The sequence below is a fragment of the Leopardus geoffroyi genome, chromosome D1 (genome assembly GCF_018350155.1).
Source record: "Leopardus geoffroyi isolate Oge1 chromosome D1, O.geoffroyi_Oge1_pat1.0, whole genome shotgun sequence".
NCBI classification, from domain to species: Eukaryota; Metazoa; Chordata; class Mammalia; order Carnivora; family Felidae; genus Leopardus; species Leopardus geoffroyi.
Genome location: NC_059329.1, coordinates 111,223,037 through 111,248,070, shown reverse-complemented (window position 1 = coordinate 111,248,070; position 25,034 = coordinate 111,223,037). Strand labels below are relative to the sequence as shown.

Here is a 25,034-nt window from a genome sequence, read left to right as displayed (position 1 = left end):
CCACATTTACACTCTTTGCCCGGACCTCCTTCTCTTCCTTCCCTCCTCCTTGCCCGCGGCTGGATCACGTGCCCCTTGGCGCCCCTTGGAACCCGCAGCTGGCAGCGAGTTCGCTGAAAGGCGTGTTTGCTAAGATCACCCGGACCCCGTTTGCTTGTTAATCTTCTCTGTACCCCACATACACCAGCATGGGGGGCAGCGGGGAAGCCTTCCGTGTGGGCAAGTGCCAGCCACCGAAGGTGGATCGTCACAGGCCTCCCGGCCTGTGTTCCCCACCCCGTGGCCTGCTCGCCTCGTCTCTTCACAGGCAGGACTGGGGGAGGGACAGAGCCCCGAAGGCCGCTCACAGGCACGGCCCGCGCTCCGGGAGGCTCAGCCTGGACTCTGGCTCTGGGTTTGTGTGACATCGCCAGCTGGTCGCAGGGCCCCCTCCGTCACGTTGGGGTCACCCGGGCCCGAGCGCCCGGCGCTGTTGTCCGCTCAGGAATAATTTGGGTCCCCAAACTGCCGTTGGCCGCTTTCCCGTCCGTATTGGGAATCGGCGCGTCCTCGAGCTGGCCTGGCGGCCACGGGCACCTTGCAGGCGATTTCCTCCCACGGCGCATGCACTCCTCGGACCCCGTCCTTGTGCACCACCTGCCGCTTCCCCCTGGAGCCTCTGCCGTGCCATCATCTGTCCCTTCCAGGGTCTCCGCCTCTGTCACCCCAGCCCCCTTGCGGTCCCTGACGACAGCGTTCCTGGACCCCATGGAGCCTCTGCCCGTCTTGCCCTCCCCGTCCCCTCCCCTGGGCTTGGTCTCCCCGGCCTGTTGCGTCCTCCCCGAGCTCGTCCCGTGGCCCCAGGCACAGCAGAACCACCCCCGGCTCCGGCCGGCTCTCCGCCCGCTGGGCCCTGCACCCAAGAGGCTGGTGTGGCCGGAGATGAACCCCAGAGTGCTGGCTGCTTCCCTTCACAGCGCTGAGTGGCTGACTCTGGCGGACCCCCGGGCAGCCACTCTCTGTTTCGCGCCCCCTCTCTCTGGCTCTCAGCGCCTCCCTCCCCTGTCGGCAGGCCAGCCTTCTTCATGGTTCACTAGAAAAATGAGAGCATCCCAATGAGACCTCAAGACCACGGCCGCCCCCCTCTGCTTCGTCTCCCCTCCCGCCCCTTCTGGAGGACATCACTCCTCACCTGTCCCTTCTCAACTGGGTCATCGTCACCGTCATGCAGACATGGTGGAATGTTCCCTGCCAACACCTTGTGTCTTTTAATAACTTGCCCGAACATCTCCTTGCCCCGTGTTCCTCCCATAAATGTGTCTGCACTTGGGGTGACGGGGGTGGGGGGTGCGTGAAGCTCAGGAAATCGCGCCATGGCGTCGGTTGCACCCGGAAACGGAACCTGGGCTACCCAGAAACTGTCCTCCCCCGCCCCCAGCCCTTTGCAAAGCTAACGACGTCTCCGTCTGCCTGCTGCACAGCCCCGTGTGAATGAAGACTGACGTGGACTAAAAGCTAAAGCTGAGCGTCACCTTGTCCCTTCTTGTGCATCAGAGTCCGTCCGCCTGCCCTGCCTCGTATGAAAGTTCTCTTCCTTTCCCAGGACATGGGCAAGTTTTGCCTCACGTACGAGGCCTCCATGACCCGGCTCTTCCGAGAGGGGAGGACGGAGACCGTGCGTTCCTGCACCACGGAGTCGTGCAACTTCGTGCTCGCTATGGTGGACCCCACCCAGACGGTAACGTGGCGCCGGGCTGAGGACGCTTTGGGGCTGACCCGCGAGCCTCTGCAGGGGGAGCCGTGTTCAGCTTCTCCCCTGCCCTCCTTTCAGGGGAACCGGGCGAGGTCGGGACGCACACAGAGAAGTTAACGTTTGTGTCCCTTCCGTAACGTCTTCCAGCTTGGACTCCCCAAGTCTAAGTTAGACGTGCACCCGGCGCGGGCAGGCCTGGGAGTGGGAGCGGCAGGACAGAACAAGGGGCTGGGTGCGGACGTGGGGACCCGGCCACGGGAGCCTTCCGCTCGGGGTTACGGGAGCCCGCTGCCCACGCCGAAGCTCCCCGCCCGGGCCCGGGGCTCCGGTTGTCCGTACGCTGTCTTTGAGAATCTGGCAGTGGCCTGGGAACTGTTAGGGCAGTTCGTTTTCGTAGCCGAGGATCGGAGACTCCGGTGAATTCCATAGGCTGCTGGGCCACACAACCGGGACGTGGCCGAGGTTGGCACTGCTGGTGGCCCGGGAGACGTTGGCCGGGGCCCTTGCTCCGCCCTCGCCCTGCCCATTCCACTCCGCTCTACCCTGCCCTGCCTGCCCTGTCCTACTCTACTCTGCTTCGCTCTGCCCTGCTCTGCCCTGCCCTGTCTGCTCTGCCCTACTCTGCCCTGCCTGCCCTGTCCTACTCTGCTCTGCTCCGCTCTGCTCTGCCCTACTCTGCCCTGCTCTGCCCTGCCCTACCCTGTCTGTTCTGCCCTATCCTGTCTGCTCTGCCCTGCCTGCCCTGTCCTACTCAACTCTGCCCTGTTCTCCCGTACTCTGCCCTGCCCTGCTCTGCCCTACCCTACCCTGTCTGCTCTGCCCTACCCTGTCTGCTCTGCCCTGCCTGCCCTGTCCTACTCAACTCTGCTCCCCTCTGCCCTGCTCTGCCCTGCCCTGTCTGCTCCGCCCTACTCTACTCTGCTCCGCTCTGCCCTACTCTGCCCTGCCCTACCCTACCCTATCTGCTCTGCCCTGCCTGCCCTGTCCTACTGTACTCGGCTCTGCTCTGCCCTACTCTGCTCTGTCCTGCTCTGCCCTGCCCTACCCTGTCTGCTCTGCCCTGCCTGCCCTGTCCTACTCTACTCGGCTCTGCTCTGCCCTACTCTGCCCTGCCCTGTCTGCTCTGCCCTACTCTGCCCTGCCTGCCCTGTCCTACTCTACTCTGCTCCGCTCTCCCCTACCCTACTCTACCCTGTCTGCTCTGCCCTATCCTGTTTGCTCTGCCCTGCCTGCCCTGTCCTACTCTACTCTGCTCCGCTCTCCCCTACTCTGCCCTGCCCTGCTCTGCCCTGCCCTACCCTACCCTACCCTGTCTGCTCTGCCCTACCCTGTCTGCTCTGCCCTGCCTGCCCTGTCCTACTCTACTCTGCTCCGCTCTGCCCTACTCTGCCCTGCTCTGCCCTGCCCTACCCTGTCTGCTCTGCCCTACCCTGACTGCTCTGCCCTGCCTGCCCTGTCCTACTCTACTCTGCTCTGCTCTGCCCTACTCTGCTCTGCCCTGCTTGCCCTGTTCTGCCCTACACGGCCCTGCCCCGCCCTGCTCTGCTCTGGTGAAACTGTTCCCGAGAACAAAGGCTTCTGATTCTTTGGAAGGACATCAGTAGGCACGAGCAAGGTGACGCCGGGCTGGCTGCACACAGGACCACCATGCCTCTCCTGTCGTGCGCCCCCTGCGGTTTCTGAGCCGCCCTTTCGGTGGCACAAGGTGGGGCTTCTGCCCCGGCACGCCCCTCCCGAGATCCCCGTTTCTCGGGCCATCGGACCCTTGGAGGGAAGGGCCGTTGCTTGCGTCCCAGAGCCGACTTAGGCACCCCCCCCCTCCCCCGCACAACTCGCATCTCCCCACCCCTCCGCGCTTAGGTTGAGCAGAGGCTCAAGTTGTTCAAGGTCGCCTCCGAGAAGCACCAGCACCTGTACCGCCTGGCGATGACTGGCTCCGGGATCGACCGTCACCTCTTCTGTCTCTACGTGGTGTCCAAGTACCTGGCCGTGGATTCCCCCTTCCTGAAGGAGGTCAGTGTGGCTGCCAGCGGCCGCTCGGCCAGGCACGCCGGCCACCCCCAGACTAAGTCGGTGCAGCCTTGCAAGTGGGACGGGGCCTCACAAACGGGCGTTCGAGCTGAACGGTCATCACCGTGTCAGATCCGAGCTGTGCTTCCGGTGCCGTGTCCCTTCAGTCCCCGGGGATACTTGGTGTCACATTTAACCCTCCTGACCCCCCCCCCCCCCCCCCGCCCCAGACGCCAGTGACCTCGAGCACGGAGCATGGAGTGATGAGCTCTTGTATGTATCACCCTCGTTCGTAATGGAGTTTAATTTTGAGCTATGAGATTTAATTGTTAACGATGCCGTGTTTAACAGGCAACTCGGAGACTTCCTGCGAATTTGCTTCCGGGCAGCACAGCCCCCTTTCCAAATCTTAGTTAATGTGTCCGCCCCCTTTTCTGCTGGTGCTGCCCATCCCCCAACCATCTGGGTGTCCTCATCCGCCCCAGGCCTTCTCTGCGCACATCCTGCCCCCAGACAGCCGGGCCTTCGGGGCCGCAGACCTGTGGCGTCCGTGACCACCCACCCGGACACCGAGCAGGCCTTTCCCTTCTCCAGTGGGGCTTCCTGTCTCAGGGACAGAAGAGGACAGTACAGGGAGAGGTGTCATGGGAGAGACGCCTGGGTGTTAAGCGTCTGGCTTTGGCTCAGGTCACGATCTCACGGTTCGTGGGTTCGAGCCCCGCACCGGGCTCTGTGCTGACAGCGCGGAGCCTGGGGCCTCCTTCAGATTCTGTGCCTCCCCCTTTCTCTGCCCCTCCCCCGCTCGTGCTCTGTCTCTCTCTTTCTCTCAAAAATAAACAAACATTAAAAACATTTCTTTTTTTTTTTTAATTTATTTTTTCAACGTTTTTTATTTATTTTTTTGGGACAGAGAGAGACAGAGCATGAACGGGGGAGGGGCAGAGAGAGAGGGAGACACAGAATCGGAAACAGGCTCCAGGCTCTGAGCCATCAGCCCAGAGCCCGACGCGGGGCTCGAACTCACGGACCGCGAGATCGTGACCTGGCTGAAGTCGGACGCTCAACCGACTGCGCCACCCAGGCGCCCCTAAAAACATTTCTTAAAAAAGCGCCATGAGAGAATCTCCTTGTCCTCAACAGGTCTTATCGGAGCCTTGGAGATTATCAACCAGCCAGACCCCTCAGCAGCAGGTAGAGCTGTTCGATTTGGAGAAGAATCCAGAGTACGTGTCCAGCGGAGGGGGCTTTGGACCGGTAAGTGACTGAGCGTGATGTGCACAGAGCTGCAGGTCGGGGACAGGACGCGCCCTCCCGTCCGCCTCTGCGTCAGGTCTTCCGGAACGTTCCACGCGCCCCTCCTTGCCTTGTCGGGCACCGCTGTAGAGGAATTCTGCAGATTGTTAATGCAGGTGTCAATTCCAGTCTTGTATGGAAAAATGTTAGTCCCGTTTTCACATCGTCTCCTTTCCCGAGGTTCAGCTGACACTTGCCTTGCTCTGTAGGTTGCGGACGATGGGTATGGGGTGTCCTACATCCTCGTGGGCGAGAACCTCATCAACTTCCACATATCTTCCAAATTCTCCTGCCCTGAGACCGTAAGTACAAAACAGGGCCCCCTTCTCTAAAGACGGGCTATTTTTACGGCCTTCTTTTTAATTTGACAGAAGTGTTTTTCCTCACTTTGATGGAAAAGACCAGTTCAACTGTATACTTTTACTTGCCTTGGACTTTGTTTCAAATGAATGAATTTAAAAATTCTCTTAACCTAAGTTTTTCAGCTTATTTAATTTGAGAGAGAGAGAGAGAGAGAGAGAGAGAGAGAGAGAGAATATCCCAAGCAGGCTCTGTGCTAATAGTGTGGAGCCCGATGCGGAGCTTGAACCCACGAACCATGAGATCACGACCTGAGCCAAAACAAGAGTGGGATGCATAACGAGCTCAGCCACCCAGGCGCTCCTCTCTCAACCTAATTAACTTAAAAAATTAAAACAAAATTTTTTAATGTTTATTTTTGAGAGAGACAGAGTGTGAGCCGGGGAGGGGCAGAGAGCGAGGGAGACACAGAATCCGCAGCAGGCTCCGGGCTCCGAGCCGTCGGCACAGAGCCAGACGTGGGGCTTGAACTCACAAACTGTGAGGTCATGACCTGAGCCGAAGTCGGACGCTTAACCGACTGAGCCACGCTGGAGCCCCCTATCCTTGTCTCTGTGCTTCCTTTCCACGTGGAAAGCAACGCCTGAAAGCAATGCCAAGTGCCCTGTTAGCAGAGAGGACTGGAATTCAGTTATTTATCGTGTTTTATGTAACGTGTTGCCATGAGGGGAGGCCTTCCAGGAAAAGCACACCCGCACACGCACACGGCCGGTTCTCTCCGCGAACCCTCAGCACGTCTCCAGGACGCGTGACGTAGTGATGAAGCCATAAAGTCAGAGCTTCGAGAACTGGCAAAGAGGAGTGTTTGCAAGGGGCCGTTTGTAAGTGGCTCGTGGTGTGGGATTTCCGCGTCGTAACGTGTGTTTTCCCGGTTTTTGTTTTTGAACGCCAGGACTCGCATCGCTTTGGGAAGCACCTGAAACAGGCCATGACGGACATCATCGGTTTGTTTGGGTTCAGCTCCAACTCCAGAAAGTAATCCCACGAGAGCCACCGTGAAGGAAAACGAGCTCTGTTGATAAAAACCAAATGAAAAGTAGCCGTTGCTCCTGATTATAGTTCGGGGTGAAAAATCGCTCAAGAAACCCAGACGTTTTCCTTCCCGCCCGGGGTTTGGTGGTGGTGTTTCCTGGAACAGCCTTTTTCACCCTGTGAAGTATAATCCCACTACTTCCTGGCAGGTCCTGACTTTGGGAATGTTTGATAAGGTGCCCGCCCTGAAAGGTTTTGCAGCCACACTGCGTTTATATAGGGGATAAAAATCTGGTTGAGCTAGTTAAGGGACTAGTGGGGTTGTGACTTCACCCGTGGGAAATGACAGTGGCACGTTTCCTCGGTGGGGACCGAATACCTGGTCCTTAACGGGCATTTGCTTTTTATCGGAGCTTTTTTTTGTGCAGAGAGAGAAGCGTTCCAGGCAGAGATGTTAGACTGTTCGTAGTTGACGTGTGTATAATGCACTAATGGAAGCCTTGTGCTCTGGGAGCCAGTTTTGTGTCCCTGTGGGTAGTAACTCTGTCCTCGTCTGGCTTGGTAGTCTGTGTGTGCCTCTCCGTGTCTGAAGCGAGTTAGCATCCCGTATTCTGTAGTTTTTACTGACCGTGCAAGTCTTCAAACCCAGTGCCTTAAAAACGCGAGGCCCTAATGAAAGGGAGACCGTAGGAAAGATGTGCTCTGCAAACCTTCAGGTGGAATGGTGAGCGTCTTACTCCTTTCTCGTTTACGGAGCGGATAACCCTGTAAATAAGCGTCTCCTGTGGCTTCCCTACCCCTAGAAAGACCAGTTTCCTTGGGAGGGCAGCTGGCCTAGAGCCCTTTCTTCGGCCCGCCTTCCTTGCATCGTTAAGCGACAAAAGAGCGTGCGTGTGTCAGAAACGGGGAGCGAGGGAGATCATGACCAGGTGTGACGGCGTCTGCCATCGTCACTGAAGAATAAAAAGGTACAGGACGTGCCTTGGGATTACCGCTTCCCCGGGCTGACGGCAAGGAGGGCGTGACGTTGACCACTGACGAAGGAAAAAAAGCTCAAGAAACGGGAAGAGTGACCTCAGAAGGGTGAGGACAGTGCAGCACCTGGAGGCCCCGGGCGTGCTTTCTAACCCCACCTGGGGAGGGAGGACCCCTCTCCTTTCCAGCCGAGATGCGGGGAGATGGGAACAGGAGGCCACGCCATCTCGGTGACCCGCCACAAGTCACCGGCGACAGGTGCTAAGTTTCACGTAGCCTATCCTTCGGGTGGGGAGTGCCTTTATGGAGAGAGTCTGATTGACCAAAAAGCGATTATGCACTGAATTGTCTTCCGTATTTAATGTAACACTTAAGGATCATGGAATGAAATAACCCACTGCCTCTGGGCGGTAGTGACAGGCTCGGCTGTCCCGTTTTTAAAACTGTGTATTTATTTTTCTGACCACTTTGCTCCGGTCGGGCTTGCTTCTGTAAAGAGTTGTGCACTCCAGTGATACAATGGCCAGGCTGAACTGTTGGAGGAGACAGGGCGCTTGCTTGCAGAGCACATTTATTTATGTATATGTTTTCATGCAAAATTCCCACCTAAATGGGCCAAAGATTTTTTTGTTGTTGTTCTTAAAAGCAAGAAGAAATGAAAACAGGCAAAACAAAAACAAAACTAAGATGGAAACCAACAACTATGATAACAAACCCTCGTGTTCATCTGTGGTTCACAGTCAAGGAGGTGGGGGGTGGGGAATAACGCAGTCTGCCCCGGTTGGGCACGGCTTCCAATCAAGGGGGCATCAGTGACCGTCAGAGCCACCTCAATCCTGCACTATTGACCTGACAAGTCTGCATTCCCTTCGCGTTCACATGTGAATTTGAATGTTGACCCGTAGCACTTAATACCTATTTGGGCTTGTCTCTCAGGTTTAAGTATTTCCAATGTAATTACCTGTCGTTAACCAGTGCAGTTATCAATGCAATTTTATATTTCCTGAAAGAAAGAAGAGTGGGTTTTTAGTGTACATGTTGCAAGGAGGAGGGAAGAGTATTATGTATTTAATTTAACGTGGAATAAGCCATAGTCTTTTCTTAAAGGAGCTGTGGTTTGAATTTGTTACCTTGGGCTGTCCGTTGCATGTAAATACAATATGCTCTTTTGGATGTAAATCTTAGAAATGCAGGATGAATGTTATCATTAATAAAAACATTAATCCCAGTCTTTGTTTCTGGCTCTTCCCTTATGTTGATAAGGAGGCTATGAGTCAGGGACGAAGGAAGTCGGGCCCTGGAGACAGAGGTGAGGGGTTTGTGCCGATGGCCTGGCTTGGGCGGAGTGCACATCACAAGATTCACGGGCCTCGCTGAGAAAGGAAGCTGCTGTGGGCCGTGGGTTTCTATTCTTCATCCCTTTATGCGTTCCCTTCCCGCCCCCACGCCTGGAACAGTGTCCTTCGTAGAGTAGGTGCTCAACAAATATCTGTTCGGTGAATGCACGAATTTGTTTTCTCAGTAGTCTTTATTGAGTGCCTATTGCGTGCCAAGCTCTGCTCGGTAGAGCGGGGGCCCCGCCAGGTTCTGGCGGTGGTGGAGATTGGATCCAGTGGGAGGAGGAGAGAACCAAGACAGCCGTTCAAAGGATCCTTGGTGTCCCAAGGCAGACGAGAGGGTCACGAGTAGGGGGGGACGTAGCTGGCTCAAACAGGAGGTGGAGTTGGCCCGGGCCTGAGGAACAAGATGGCTCTGGCCTTGGCTGACCCAGCCGGGCCGGCATTACATCTAGGAGTGTTCCAGAGCTCCTGGGTCTTTGAGTCTGGCTGGCTTGTGACTCACACAGGTGGCTGCGCACGCCTGATGATCAGAGCGGCTCGATGCGAATGTCTGTCACGAGAGAGTGCAGGGCAGGGCCTCACGGGCTGATGTGCTTGGTCACAGGCTCTTCGGGCGCTTCGCTGTTCACATCGGCTGCCTTCCAGATCCCTACAGTTCGGGAAGCCCCACCGCGTTCTCAGCCCTGCCCCGAACTCCGCTGAACTTCCTCGTGATGTGATTATTTCAGCCATGAGAGTAAGCTCATCGACACGTGCCCGTGTAAGTGAGGCCCTGGACAGGGCTGGAAAGATACACAGCCGACGTCAGCATCCCCTTTGGGGACTGGCATGGTGCTTAAGGAAACTTCAGCCCCCATTTGTAATGTTTAAATATTTCAGTAGGAGAGATTATGTATTATTCACTTAAGGAAAAAAAATCCACCTTAATTTTGATCTGAACAAGTCAGACTGGTCTGAGGGCCTCAGTTTCTCCCTGTGAGCCTGGCGCGAAGGACCCCGGGAGCTTCCCCGGCCCTCACCCCGCCCCCCGCCCCGCCTCCGGCCTCCCACCCCGCAGCAGCCGGCCCCGCCCCCTCCTGACGCACCTGCTCGGCTCCGCCCGCGCAGTGGCCCCGCCCACCGCTGCCCCGCCCCGTTCCCAGTCCCAACCGCCAACGGCCACGGGCACGTGAGGGGCCCGCTCGCCCCGCCCCGCATCCTGGATCCGCGCTCCCGCAGCCCCCGCGGCCCCGGGTGCGTCCCCCTGAAGAGGCCTGAGCCCGCGCCCCCTCCGACAACTGAAACGTCAGCCGACATCGATATCCCCGCGGTCCCCGGGCCCGGCCTAGGGGTCTGCAGGAGGGGAGAGGGACCGTGGGTCCCGTAGTCAGGGCCTCGGAGACCGCGGGGCCCCTCCCGGGTCAGCCCCACGGGGACGGGGGTACCTCTCTCGGGCCAGGCCCTCGGGGACGGGGGTACCTCTCCCGGGTCAGCCCCTCAGGGACGGGGGGACCTCTCTCGGGTCAGCCCCTCGGGGATGGTGGTACCTCTCCTGGGTCAGCGCCTTGGGAACCACGGGGCCCCTCCCCGATCAGCCCCTTCGGGACTGGGGTACCTCTCCCGGGTCAGCCCCTCGGGGACGGGGGTACCTCTCCCGGGTCAGCCCCTCGGGGACGGGGGGACCTCTCCCGGGTCAGCCCCTCGGGGACGGGGGGGACCTCTCTCGGGTCAGCCCCTTGGGGACAGGGGGGACCTTTCTCGGGTCAGGCCCTTAGGGATGGGGGGATCTCTCCCAGGTCAGGCCCTGGGTGGGGGATGGAGGGACCCCCGGGGTCAGGGCGGGGCCGCACCCCCCTCACCTGACCATGTGTGTGCAGGTGCTTGGCTCCCGGCCGGATTGCGCCCGGCGAGGGGTGCAGGGCGACGCCCGGCCCGAGGTCCCCTCAGCAGACATGGAGGAGGCCCCTCTGCTTGGCGGGATGTCCAGTCCCGAGGAGATGGTGACAGACCTTTTCAGCGCAGACATTCCGTTTGTTTCCGAAAACCTCACCCTGAGAGCCCCGGTGGTGGTGAAGCACGAGGAGGGCGAGTTCCACATGTTTAAAGACGCGTACCTGAGCCCCGCGGACCCCACGGAGCCCCTCCTGCACGCGTTCAGCCCCCCGCTGCAGGCGGACTGTGAGACCCAGGGCAAAGCGGAGCTGGGGGGGGGCGACCACGCCCAGGAGATGCTGGCGGAGTACCCCGGCCTCCCCGACCTCAGCCCCCTGGAAGACGCCGTCCTGCCCGTGGCCCCGCAGCCGCAGGCCTACAACGTCCACTTCCTGTCCTCCCTGCTGGCCCCGCACAGGAGTCCCGCCGTCCTGCCCCTGGGCGCCTGGGCCAGGGAAGGAGCCGCCCACCCCGGTGTCCGGGTGATTCCAGTAAGATCCATGTGGGAAAAAGGCTCGGGACCTCTGTCACCCTGTCCCAGACAGTGACACTGGTCGTCCCAAGACCCCCCCCCCCCCCACACACACACAAGCCTTTCGTAGCATCCCCGGTTGGATTCACGCCTTCCAACTGAGCGCCCCGCTCTGGAAGCCGGGTGGCGGCTCCCCAGCGAGCCATTCTGCCCGGAGGAGAGTCGGGTCCTGGGGTCCTGGTTCCAAGGTGGGCTAATGCTGCAGAGAGCACAGGGCAGCAGAGGGAAGGAGCCAGGAAGCGCGTCGTCCTGGGCCCTGTTGCTGTCACTGGCTTTAGGAAAGGGGCCCCTGTTGACGTTAGTGTTAATAGTGCCTGTGAAACGTGCAGTGTGGTTGAGTTTTCATGGAATCGTGGAATCAAAATGTGAGAGCTGCTTTCTGCTGCTAAGGGGCTGTTCCTCGGGCGCATGTAACACGAATCCCAGTTTACATAAACTCCCGCTAATTGTCAGCCGGCCGCCCCCTTTTAGAACCACTGGTGATTTCTGCTTTGTTCTCGCCGAAAGGAAACAAGTCCGTTTTTAAAGGCAAAGTCCGTTTTTAAAGGCAACGAAGGATCCCGAGGAAATGTGTGCTGCCCCTTAAAGGGACCTAGTTTGGAAAGTCACTGTGTTCTCGGCAAATTTTAGGAAGAATCCTCATGGTTTTGGAATACCGAAATCTGATGGCAATTTCTTTAACCACTGAGTCTTTTTTTTTTAAATGTTTTTATTTTATTTATTTTTTTATTCTTGAGTGAGAGACAGAGTGTGAGTGGGGAAAGAGCAGAGAGAGAGAGAGAGAGAGAGGGAGACACTGAATCGGAAGCAGGCTCCAGGCTCTGAGCTGTCGGCACAGAGCCCCACGTGGGGCTCGAACTCACGGACCGCGAGATCGTGACCTGAGCCGAAGTCGGACGTGTAACCGACTGCGCCGCCCAGGGTCCCCATGAGTCTTTTTGGTTTTTAAATTGCATTGATTTTCAGTGGTACCCCTGGCATTTCGCCCCCTCTCTGGTGGTGGTGCCCCGTGCCACTGAGCGGGCAGCTGTTACCGCGCGTGGCTTGGAGACACGGTTGGCAGTTCCCCTTGACCTCAGCGTTTCTTGTTAGTGATCGTCCTGCCACGCAGTCAGGAGAGCACTACTGTGTAATTGTAAGTTCGGCTGTAAGTGCGTTCTCAACATTACTGAAACATCAGCGGGGATTGTGGGCGTCTCGAGAAAAAACAAAATAGTCAACTGAAACATTAAATACAACCTGATGAGCACGCTCTAAGAACGGGGAGAAAGGGGCAGCCTTTGAGGCCATTTTGAGGGAGGTCCCACAGGGCTGTCAGCTCCTTTACAGGGTGGGGGGCCGTCCAGCAGCTCCAGGGGCACCCCGGCCAGCCGGGAAGTCCTTACGACGTGTGTTTGAAACAGCATGAGCACCACCTCGAAATCACAGCTCCGCACCCGGGGTACCTCAGTTGAGGGCAGATGGTCTCAGTCCTCCGGGTCCTTACTCCCCAGCGACGCTGGTCAGATGGCTCATCGCACCCCCCTCACCCCCTCACCCCTTGCCCCCCATAGGGAGAATGACAGTGAGGGGCAGAAGGAAAGGGAAGGGCTCTCTTTACTTTAAAAAACGTAACTTCCACAGAGAATTTTCCGTATTATGCAGCCATGAACCCCTGTGTCCACGGTGTGATCTCTAGAATAAAAATTGCTTTTTTTAGGTGGAAATAAAGGAAGCCGGTGGCGCAGTTATAAGTAACAACCCAGAGGAGGCAACTTTTCAGAACGCTCTTGGCCCCGAACCCTGTCACACGTTTGAGTCATCCCAGGAAGCAGAGGAGGCCGCCGGCTGCCCTCTCAAGAAAGACTCTAACCCAATGGTAACGATGCCAAAGAAATGTGTCTAACGGGATCTTAAACGTTTGACTCCGATCGTCGCCAAGTCAACAGGAGTCGTTGATTTCATCCTGTTTACTTGTCGACCCCGCCTTTTTGGCTGTCTCATCTCCCAGAAGAGGGACGTAATTAGGACCTTGCTAGGGCTCCGTTCGTCTCCAAGATCCTCCTTGCCCGGGTTGTAGCAGACCAGACAAAAGGTCAGGGCGTTGCCGTGTTGCCAAGGAGGGTAACCGCAAGTCCCCTCGGCCCGTGCAGACCCGGGGGGTGGCCCAGGGACCGGGGAGCCTGCAGAGCTCTGTGGTTGGGCGGGCGGTGCTGGGGTTCCGGGGTGGCTGTTTCCCTTCCTGCCTGCCCCCACATTCCTAATAATGCCAAGTAATACTCGCATGACTGTGGTTTATGTGCTGGTGTTACTTTGTATTTCCATTTAATCCTCCTGTCAACTCTGTAGGGGAGACATAATTTTTATCTACGTTTCACGGTTCAGAAAACAGAGATGCTACATGGTGTGCTTGCCAGTGGTACATCTGGGACCCCAGGTCTCCGTGTGGTGAGGCCTCCGGAGGAGAGGGGAGCCCGAGGATCGGGGCCCGCCTGTTCCTCTAGCCAAGAGTCCAAGGAACCAGAGACAGAGATTGCCTTCTCCGTGGCGGCTCTTTATTCTGAGAAAGGAGGCCTAAGCTCTAAGGCACAGACTTGAACTAGGAAACACTTGAAAATGAGCTTATCACAGACTCGGGCTTAGCTGGGGCACACACCAGCCCCTGCCTCTCTGTGGTTTTACTCAGGCCCATGCGTTCTGAGAACAGAGCTTTCCCAGGATGCCCGGACCAGGCGAGCAGGATGAGAACCTTCCGTGCTGCCCGACGACCGAGTAGCCTGGGCATGCTCCTGGGGGGGACACGGCAGAGCCCGGGAGAGCCCGCTCTGGACGTTTCCCCCAGTTTTGTGCACCTGTGTGTGTGTGTGTGTGTGTGTGTGTGTGTGGCTAGGGCTCTATCCTCTGAATACAAATAAAATTCCAACCAAACATAAATACTGGCCTCTTAGCCAACGTCAGGGTGATCTAAGGGTTTGACCCAGCGATCAGCATTTGCAAGGCTCTATGTGTGTGCGTTATTCTGGTAACCTCAGTCCTTTATGCTTATTCAGGTTTTCCTGTCTGGGAAACCCAAAGGCGACTTAAAGTCAGAAACCACAGCTTCTCTGGGTATCTGTGGTTTGACCGTCAGAATTAGAAGCTGTGCGTGGGCAGAAACCACGACTTCTCTTCCGTATTCACGCCGTAATGGCTTGGACGGGAGCGCACCCAGCGAGGACTCTGTCTGTGCTTTGCTTGACTTATGTCTTTGACTGACGGACTCACCTGGCTCGCTGAGGATTTGTCGGTGGTTCGAATCCAACTGGGTGATCTGAGAGTGCCAGTCAGGCCCAGGAAGACTGACGTGGCCTCTTCGAATCTTCGGCTTCTTGGATTAGCCTTTCTTTTTTTTAGTTTTTTTTTTTTTTTATTATTTAAAAAAAAATTTTTTTTAACGTTTATTTATTTTTGAGACAGAGAGAGACAGAGCATGAGTGGGGATGGGGCAGAGAGAGAGGGAGACACAGAATCGGAAACAGGCTCCAGGCTCTGAGCGGTCAGCACAGAGCCCGACGCGGGGCTTGAACTCACGGACCGTGAGATCCTGACCTGAGCCGAAGTCGGACGCTTAACCGACCAAGCCACCCAGGCGCCCCGGATTAGCCTTTCTAAATGGTGCTTGCAGGGAATAAGATAAATGAACATTAGAAAAAAAAATCACACGTGTACAAGAATGATAAATATGTGTGTATAGCAGGGGAGAACAAGTCATAAAATTAAAGATTATCCTAAGGGTGTGACCAGCTCCAGAGATGAAGTCAGGGGGACAAAGTCTTTCTTATGGTTACCTGGATCTGAACGGGGCTGGCACTGGGCCCATCGACACGCTCTTCATTCGTGCTGACAGTGGGGCCCAAGGGTGGTGAAGGGAGCCCTGGTGCATGGTCGCCTGCTCTTGACCCTGACCCTCCGCGGGCAGGCACCTTCCGGGGGCGGGGGGCGGTGCCTCCAGAGAGCATGTTATCGTAGAGTCAGAACTCGAGAACAGATCTCTAGTTTGCCTTTTTCCATTAAAACTGAAGTTCTGGATTGAAGTCACTTTCTCAGATTTAAGGTTCTCTAGGTTCCTATTACTGGCTGTCTTTTAAAAACGAAACCTGATCATTATTTCTCATTTTAGGTGCTATGTCAGTTGAAAGGGGGCACACAAATGCTGTGTGTAGACAATTCTGGCACGAGAGAGCTAAAAGCAGTTCATTTGGTTCCTCAGTATCCAGACCAAAATAACTACCTACAGTCAGGTACAGAGCAAACTCCTACGAAAATTGTGTCCTACGTCGTACGTAAGTTGTGAGTGAGTGTGTTTGGCTGCGGATGTAGAGTAAACGTGAAATAGGCAGTTAGGTTATGAAACGGGCAGCGTGGCAAGTCTCACAGCCCTTGTGGGTGAAGTAGGAATAGAAAACAAATCGGTGTGGACGAATTGATGTGCGCTGTGTTCTTGGGCGGTTACCCCCTCGTGTTGCTGGCTGCAGAGAGCTTTGGGGGTCCCAAGAGGCGACTGCTGTCACCGACGGGTGGGTGTGTCTACAGGGGACTGGGCGGAAATACCAAACTTCCCCACACTGGGAGGGGGCTGACTGTTCAGGTGGGGTATACACCATACACGTTTTAATGGGAACGTTTTCACGTGATGGATGAGAACTATGGCTGGGCTTTAATCACCGTGAGCTTTGAAATAACTATAGCCGGTGCTGACTTCGCTGCCACTCACTCCGAAACATCTTTAAACGGGCATCACCATAATTAATGACCTATAAGTACTTGATTCTCCCCAAATTGCTTATACATGATCAAAGAAAGAATGAATGACATCGCTTGAGGATTGGGTTTACAAAAGTTAGACACTCGTTCTTGAGAACTGGGCCTCTCTGTGTGGATTATATACGTGATCGTTATTCTAAATCTGGAGTTAACCAGAATGTTGTTATCCGATGTTTCACTGACCTTGCCAATGATTTATTTATGTTTGTTTTATTTTTGTTGTTGTTGAAGTGTAATTCACATACCATCTTATGCAAGTTTCATGTGAATAACGTAGTGATTTGACATTTGTATGCACTGGGAACTGATCGACACAAGAAGTCTGATTACATCTGTTATCGCACAAAGTTGATACAATATGTTGACTCTGTTCCCCGTGATGCACCTGCCAATAATTTAAATCAGGAATAAATACAGATGTCATTTCGGTGGAACTTTGGAGTTCATGGCCAAAAGAAATATCATGACTCCTATCCCATCCTGTCTTTATTTAGGGACAGACAAAATGCTTTCAAGACGTTTGCTTTTCAACGATACAGGATTGGGCTTGGGGTTTTGTCTTCTAGAAGCCCTTTGCTACATGCCCACGGATTTTCTGGCTCCATTCCCTGTAGGTCAGAGAGGCGTCTGATCCTCTACACGGGCAGAGAGGGGTGCTTTCCTCATTCCCGTCCTTCTGGAACATGACAAAATCCTAATGCCCTTAGATCCACAGAAGGAGAGGGTTTATATAATGTTCTCCAAATCTGCTTCCTTGTCACATAATCGTACCCCCCCCCGCCCCCAAGCACATATTAAATACCCGCGTAAAATCAGTGCATCCTGTTACCAGAGTCCCAAGATAACGTCACTCAAAGGCCGCATAAGCCAGGAGCAAGAAATGTGTTCAGTTGGTTAAGTGATTCAGGACGCTAAGACACATTTCTTCTTCCACATGGACTCATGCACACAGAGATCTTCAGGGCTCTTAACGCCTGGGGAGTGTTTTTCGTAGCACCCTTAGACCAGAGAGATACTATCAGTGCCGGTAGTTAAAGAGTGTGGTCCAAATAGCCTTGTACGTCTTTACATCCTAGCAAGAGAGTAGCCGTTTGAAAAGAGAATGCACATAAATTGGAAGTAGTTCACGTGGTGTCCAACAGGTGTCGCTGTGCTTCCTCTGAAAGCGTGGCGACGCTGAGACTCCCTGCTGAGTTGGCTGTGGTACCTGAGGGCACCTTGGCACACAGTTTGGGAACCTGGGCACTGGCAACAGAGGGGTGTGTGTGTGTGTGTGTGTGTGTGTGTGTTGAATGTAGTCGACTATCCTTGGGAGCTTAAGTAGCTTTAAGACCAAGAAAAAGGGTGTGATAAGCAAACAAATAAAATAAAATACATTGACTCCAAAGGTTTCACAGAGTAAAAAACCAAATGGGATCAAGATAAGTTTAAATGATTTTGCACACGATCAATCCGTGATTGGTGATCATGTTTGTACTTTCTTCCATGTGCAAACAGAAAAGAAACAATGCATGTTACCAATTAATTTTAATTGTCTTCCTTACAGATGTCCCTAAACCAATGACTACTTTAGTAGGAAGATTTTTGCCAGTCCCAGCAAAATTAAATCTCGTTACACAAGTGAGTCATTGTTTTAAATTAAAAAAAAAAAATACACTTGGGCATTATTTTCTCCTAACATTTCAATCGTCGAGGTTGGACTTACTCAGGAAATAGAATTTATCCTCTGCCTTTACCAAGTACCCCATACCTTCGCCGCTGGGTCAGACCCCGGGGGTCGGGAGGGAGTGGAGTGAGTTTGAGACACAGTTCTGTGCCCACCGTGGGGGCTGTCGTGCCCTTGCTACGGCCTCTAGACCGTCGCTCTGCCCGTTTGTTGAACTCGTCCTTTGTGGCCCAGCCACCCACTAGCACATGCTGCCCACTTGGGATAGAACGTGCTTCAGCTTCCTCGGTGTAATGGAAGTGCTTTTTTAAAGTTTAAAGTGCTTTTAGGGGGCACCTGGGGGGGCTCTGTCGGTTGAGCGTCCGACTTCGGCTCAGGTCATGATCTCGTGGTCCGTGGGTTCAAGCCCCGCGTCGGGCTCTGTGCTGACAGCTCAGAGCCTGGAGCCTGCTTCGGATTCTGTGTCTCCCTCTCTCTCTGACCCTCCCCCGTTCATGCTTTGTCTCCCTCTGTCTCAAGAATAAATGAACGTTAAAAAAAAAAAAATTAAAGGGAAGAAAAGAAAGCGTGTGACTCTGCCCCCTGCAGCTTACCTTTTAGTGTGGGAGACAGACACCAGGCAAATGTAACGATTTATAACGGATGCTAGGAGAGCGGAGGATGGGCGTAGGGGAGTGGAAGTCCGCTGGGGAGGAGGGCAGTCACATTCGGCTCCACCGAGGTGACAGTCGAGCAAAAGCCTGAAAGAGAGGAGAGGGTGAGCCCTGTGACTATCACGTGGGAGAACTTTCCAGGAAAGCAGAACATCACAGCACAGGGTCATCCTGCTGTAGAGACAGGGAGGAGGTGGCCATGGGGGAGCTGGGCTGGAGTGGGTAGAAAGAAGGTAGGAAGGGGATGGTGGCGGGGGGGGGGGGGAAGATAAGGAAGGACAGGACCAGGGAGGGGCAGGGGCCAGGTGGGGGCCGGGGAGCCATAGCAGCGTTGGCTCGTGAGCAGGGCTCGTGATGCAGTCCCCGTGTCGGCTGCCCTGACTTCTTATCCGGTGTGGACCTTGAGGCAATCATCTTAGCAACGCATTTGCCGCTTCTCTGCCAAACCCCAAGTCCGTGTGTGTATTTTGAAGGATTTTGTTTTGAAGGCCTCTCTACCCGCGACGCGGGGCTCGAACCCACCAACCTAAGGTCCGGAGTCACACGCTCCCCTGACCGAGCCAGCCAGGCGCTCCCAGATTCTGTGTATTTTTTGAAGTGCTTCGCTACTCAGTCCGCTGCGTGGACCAGAAGCCTGGGCATCATTTGGGAACTTGCCACAAATGCAGGATCTCGGGCCCTGCCCCAGACTCACTGGCCCAGAATCTGCGGTTTAGCAAGGTCACGCCCTCACTCCCGGGTGGCCAGCCTTCGCTGACGAAGGTCACGGGTTCTGGCACAAAGTCACCCTAGATTTCCCCCCCCCGTGCGGCACTGAAGCTACCTTTTCTGTGCTTTGCTTTGGGGCTAAATAAGCAAAGGGGGGAAGGGAAATTGTGCCTGGTTTGTGCACAGAGTTGCCTCGACCCTGAGAATCGGGAAGTCCTTTCTCCGAAAGCATGCAAAACTTTGGGCCGCCACTGGGGACACAGGCCTGACAGGTGTCTGGGTGACAGGAAAGGGATCGTTTCAGGAACTTGTGAGCACTTCCCTCCTGGCAATCGAGCGAGGAGGGCAGAGCCCCAGGTGGAAGAGAGGGGCTCTGGGGGAGGTTCCCCGAGGATGGGGCTTTGTGCTGAAGAAGGTGGGACCCGGGGTGGCTTCTCAGTGTCTTCAAGCCCCACAGCCAGTGGTGACACACGGTTTAACAAGAGGCAAAAGAGAGAAAAGGAGAATGAATAAAGCATTTGCTTCTCTAAGATTGTACTTTTTTTTTTTTTAAAGTTGTATTTATTTAAGGAGTCTACACCCAAGGTGGGGCTTGAACTCACAACCCCGAGATCAGGAGTCACGTGCTCCACCGACTGAGCCAGCCGGGTGGGCACCCCACCAGACCGTACTTTTTATAGAAAGCTTAATTTTTAATTGCAAGTTGTCAGGGGAGGAAGGGACAAGGATAGGCTCTTGAGGTGTGATATATACAAATCATCTCAAAACCCAAATGTGTGCAGAACTTGACTTTTCCGTGGGCTTCTGAGAAGAGAATGAGGTCACTGCTGACTTTGCCGCCCTTTCCTTTCCCCCGGAACACCCTCTGTGAGCCACGCTGAGGAGGCACAGAGAGAAGGGTGAATGACAGCAGAGAAGGCAAAGGGCATGGAGGGTGCGAGGCTGTGACGTTGTGTCTGGATTTGTTGAAACTGACTCTATAGATGAAAAACTAATGGTTGATAAGACTTTGGATGCCAAGATCTTTTATGTTATACCAAGAATGTAATCATAATTAACAGCTCCAGCTTACGGAAGCTTGCAATTGAATTTATTTCACAGTTCGCAGTCCTAAAAGCGAAAAAGCTGTCCGTGTCAGTGTCCCCGGCCAGTCGGCCGATGGCTGTCCCCTGTGTGGGGGTGCAGGACCCGGGCAGCCGTGGCTGTGCCCCACCCCAGCGCCCCCTGGTCCGCACAGGCAGGGCCTTCTCCTCCCGGGCACACTGTGGCCAGGGGGTGTGGGAGACCTGGGCTGGGCTCCCCCCGACTGCTGCCGAGGAGCCTTGGCCGGAGCCCCCTCTGTGTCAGTGGGGTCGTGGTGGTGATAGGTGATAGGTGACGTTGTAAAGTGATCGTAATGTAACGACCAGTCGTTGTTGTCTGTATCTAGGGGTTGGCGGGATGGAACTTTTAAAACACGCACTAATTCGAAATACGCTTGCCTTTGACTTTATACAGCTCGATAACGGAGCCTTACCATCCATAGTCAACGGGTCTACTGTCCCTTCGGGATCCACCCTTCCAGGACCATCCAAAATATCTTTGGCTGGGTAAGGATTAAAAGCAGTCAATGGTCGCTTTCTTTAATGTCAGAGTTTAAGAGGCTCTTGGGTACATTTGTGATTTTATCGTAAGTCGCAAAATCAGCTTTGCCCGTAACCCTTCCTGACCTCTCGAGACTGTGTTGTACGTTGAGCGCTGACAGTAACAACGTGGCCGCGTGTGTCTGGTGTGTTGTGGCTGGAGAGGCTTCCGCGGTGCCCGCTGGGCCGTGCCAGGGTTTCAGAGGCTCGCTGCCGTTCGTAGCTCTGTCTTGGGTTCACGCCAGTTTAAACTGAGAGGCTCTATTTCCTTCTTGGCTGTCATCAACGTAAGTGATGGTGTGGCACTCGCCTGGCGGTGGTCTCGGTGTGCCTTTACCCCTTTGCCAGCCCCTGCCCGCCGCCGCCTCCCTGCTGGCTCAGCCCCCACTCAGTGGCAGGCGCGAGGCACACGGGCTGCACTTAATCTGGGGTCTCGTCTTGCCCTTTTAAAGTCACGTCTCTGATTGTAACTAATTAAACTAACCAAGCTGGCTGGAACTTTGTCAAGTTAGCGTTCATGCGCTAACCTCGGATGGCGCACCCCTTTCCGCCCCATCCATCGGGCCCTTTAATTGCTTGTGGAGATCAGTGTATTCCTGCCTCCGCGAGTTTGGGGCGCACAACCTGATGTGGTCAGACAGCCCAGGGCCCGAAAAGAAATCAGGCCAAGCAATGCAGGAAATGTTCCCTGGGGCCTCTGGGGCCCTCCAGGTCCCTGTGGGGCTTGTGGTGGGAGGAGAGGTGTCTGGGGGCAGTTGAGAGGCCAGGCGAACCGCTTGGCGGGGTTCTGGGTTTCTCGATGCCTTCCCCTCTGCGCGGTCGCTGGGCAGTGTCGGTGGCTCCCATGGTTCCCTGCTGCTGCTGTGGTTTTAGCAACCGGTCTTTCTGGGGGGGCGGGAGGGGGTGTAATGGGGCAGTCGATGACTTTGCGTTAATTTAATGAGGTCCGGCTGTGTGGAGCCCTTGTCCTTGCTTCCCTCTTGGTGACGGATCCGTGAGGGTGTGGTCGCTGTTACCGAAACTGGTCCTACCTACCATCATGGGTCTTCACGTCCCTGGACAAGCAGCCGCTACCTGGGCGACGCCTCCCATCTGTGGTTACACGGCGTGACCTGTGACGTCACCATCCCGAAGACACTCCCTTTATCTTTCTTGTGCCCCCGGGAGCATCTGGCCCATGGTACTGCTTCACGACGTGCTTTGGTGCGTCTGGCACCATTGAGGGGATTTGGCTTTTCTAATACTTTATTTCAGGAGTGTGCTCTTGGGGTCACGGTGCCATCCGGGTTCCTCTGTGACTCGGCCGACCCACATTTTCCCGGGGGAGCAGTAAGGAGGGGGCTCTCTGTGCGGCCCGTCCCCCACCATCTGCCCAGGCTCTCCTAGGTTTGCTCCAGTAGTCACGTATCTTTCTCTATTTCGAACGACCTGTGCGGGTCATACAAATATTCTTCCCTTACAAATGATGTGCCGGGAACCACACGGGCTTTCTGTTTGTGTTTCGTTGGTGCCAACAATGACTTGATTCGATGTCACTCGACTGAACGGCCCTGGTGATGTGTATCCCCGCCCTGCGGTACCGTTGGTAAAAGTGGCATCTGGACGGTACTCAGGACGGTGCCGTTTGTGGTAAGCGGGGCGGTCCGAAAGCTGCTGCTGTGCGACTCTGTGCGAGTTCCCAACCACGGCTGAGCTGCGCTGCCTCGTCACCCCCTTAGGTGCTCATTAGTTTCCTGTCTGACTTCCGCAAGATAACGAGGTCAAATAAGGTCTGAAGACATCGGAAAGGGAGCTGCGTCGGCCCCGTGTGGTCTCTCGCCCAGCACGTGACGTGGAGGCAGGCCAGCCGTCCTCCAGGGCGAGCTCACCCCGTCCTCATTCTTTCGAGTTGGGCGGTGGTGAACTGGCTAACTTATTAACTAGCTTGTCATGTCAGTAAAAATATCCCTTTAATAATTCATGTCCCGTCACCCCCGTATGGCTTTTGTAATCTTGTTATCAGTTGGGTGTCCGGGTGAATTCGGATACGTCCTAGACGCTACTATTTTGGGCAACGTCATGAGCGTTACAATAAAGAACATTCACGAGTCTGTTTCTCTGAAAACTCCTTTCTTAAAGACGAGGTCATGTCGCGGTGGTGCAGTTTATTTACCGTGCTCTTCTGAGGCAGAGTCGTGCAGATCTCCCCCGACTCGGTTATTTGCAGGGTGGCGGAAGAGCGTAGACAGGTGTTCTTGGAGCCATGGGATTTTCCAGTTTAGTTCCCGTCCCCAGCACGACTGCCCCCCGCACGCTCTGTGCTCACCCCTGATGTGGTGTCTTCGCTCCCGCGGCTACTGCAGCCGAAACACCCCTGTGACCGACGGGGTCCAGTTCTGCCTCCGTCCAAAGTCGTTGGTTTTGCGTTAACTTCTTCCATCCATACTAAGCCACCGTTTCTGAATTTTACACCCTTTACAGTCGGTATCGAATCGCGTGACGGCCGATTCTGCGATACCTTCTGTCCTCCGAGTTGTCAGTTGTGTCTATCTCATGTTCGAAGTTATTGGCTGGATTCCTCCAGGGCTGGCACTAGAAGTTCTTACGGTAAAACCGTGGCTGGCGAGGAACCTGTTGCGCGAGCGTCCCGCAGGACGAGCAACCACTTCCGATAAATCTTCGCTTGATAAACGAGCGGCGTCTTGCAACACGAGTAACACGTGATGCCGAACGTCACACGGTTACATCGGAGCCAATGGTTCTTGAAATTCGCTTTGATATACGAGTGCTTCGGATGCCAAGCATGTTTCCGGAAGGAATTATGCTCGCAGACCAAGGTTCTGCCGTGTAGTTTTTGGCGCTCCCTGAAGCTCTTATCACAGTTCCGACCACGTGACAGTCTCTCAGGAAACGCCCGGTGGCATCTTCCTGATACTGGACATTTGTCGAACTGCACTCTGTCCTCCCACAACTAAGGCAGGTCACCCCTGGGCTGTCCCCATGCGCCCCCACCCCATCTCTTAAAGGGAACGACTTTGGTTCCTCCGGACAGGCACTGCGAGGCCGCGCTGTGCCCATTGTGGGCGCAGGTCCGAGAGGGCCGAGGGCAAGGGCAGCGGAGTGGGTGTCCACACCCCCTCCTCGGAACAGCCCCCGTTCGATCCCGGGGGCACAGGCCAGGGCGTAGTACAGCCAGATCTGCCACCTCTGGGCACCCGTGGGGACAGAAGTCGGCAAGTGTGCTGCCCGCGAAGGGGAAGAGTAAACTTGATGAGTAATGAGTTAATATGGCATTCAGGGCACAGTTTGTGCGCGTTGTATTAAACATGGGAGGATCTCTGCAAGTACGAATTAGCTGCTCACCCCAGAGCCGGCTACCAAGTGTGGGGCAGGGGTGTCACGAAACAGAAGCCCAGACAGGCAGGCTGCTGGGGCCAAGGGGTGCCGGGTGAAGCGTGCCAGCGCAGGAGGGACCCCGGCCAGGGCACACGCGCTGGGATCCGGGACGGGCCTCAGTCCTGACTCCCGGAGTTGAGTGTGTGAGTGGGCAGAGTGCGGTAGCCACGGAGCGAAGGGCACAGAGTGGTCCCCGTGCCGTGTGGTGGCAGGAGACTGTCGGCCACCGTTGGCTGTGCCCAGCACCTGCTGTGGTTCCTGTGGGAAGCCCCAGACCGGAGCGGCCGGGGGAACGCAGAAGCGAAGCCTGCCCGCGCCATCGCGGGGAGCGCGCGGACTCGGGGAGGGGCGCGCGGCCTCGGGGAGGGGCGCGCATGGGACCCGGGACAGCCCCGTCGTGGCCGGGGTTCTTGTGCAGGTGCTGGTGTCCACGCCGTGGCGGTGAAACGGCTCACGCCACCGGAACAGGGGGCAGCACCATCAGGGGCAGCGCTCGGGGACCGCTCCCGATTTGCGATTTGCGCACCCACAGCTGCCCCCCGCGGCTGGCGGCGGCCAGGACACGTTAGCCTCGCCTCTGACGCCCCTGCAGACGGCCTCCGGCTAATCCCCGGAAGAGTCAGGAGGGAGGTCCCTAGCAGCCACACGGCAGGCACACCCACACTTGCTGTGACACTGCGGAGGGCCCCAACACCGCGGGGACGATAGGAAATGATGGCTTTCCTGTCGTCCCGCTCATACCATCCGTTGGGATTCAGGCTTTGGGAAGCACACAGTGAAAGGAGCTGTTTGGTGCGAGGGGCCCCACACAGTCAGGGTTTAAGCAGATGGAGGGAAGGAGCTCCCGAAGTCTTCGAGGGGAGCGACCCGCTCCGCACCCCCGGCTGCACGGGTGGCCTTGCGGGCTGGGACCGGCCAGGCCGGCTCCGTCCCGCGAATGGGCAGGCCAGTCCGCTTGTGATCAGGCCCCAGTGACTGAGACCGATAGCTGTCTGCTGTTGCGATTTTCAGTTTCTGTTCAAAAACGCCAGATGTAGGGGCGCCTGGGTGGCGCAGTCGGTTAAGCGTCCGACTTCAGCCAGGTCACGATCTCGCGGTCCGTG

At 55.8% G+C, this 25,034-nt stretch overlaps 2 protein-coding genes across 8 annotated transcripts in view; both read left to right on the top strand.

The window, feature by feature from the left end:
- Positions 1–8,570, top strand: part of CPT1A (carnitine palmitoyltransferase 1A) — a 58,993-nt gene extending 50,423 nt beyond the window's left edge. Inside the window, 5 exon segments of the mRNA XM_045486192.1 lie at positions 1,583–1,717; positions 3,593–3,745; positions 4,883–4,996; positions 5,245–5,337; positions 6,288–8,570. Coding sequence (XP_045342148.1) covers positions 1,583–1,717; positions 3,593–3,745; positions 4,883–4,996; positions 5,245–5,337; positions 6,288–6,374 — 582 coding nt within the window. The 3' untranslated portion in view covers positions 6,375–8,570.
- Positions 8,571–9,793: 1,223 nt separating this feature from the next.
- The window catches only part of TESMIN (testis expressed metallothionein like protein), a 40,416-nt gene continuing 25,175 nt past the window's right edge, over positions 9,794–25,034 (top strand). For 3 of the 7 annotated variants that reach the window (XM_045486197.1, XM_045486199.1, XM_045486193.1), the window contains exons 1-6: positions 9,931–10,081; positions 10,539–11,084; positions 12,825–12,983; positions 15,264–15,384; positions 17,454–17,527; positions 20,432–20,523. In XM_045486197.1, the coding sequence (XP_045342153.1) occupies positions 10,614–11,084; positions 12,825–12,983; positions 15,264–15,384; positions 17,454–17,527; positions 20,432–20,523 (917 nt within the window). In that variant the 5' untranslated portion in view covers positions 9,931–10,081; positions 10,539–10,613. The other 4 variants (XM_045486194.1, XM_045486195.1, XM_045486196.1 and 1 more) reach the window with 4 other exon arrangements.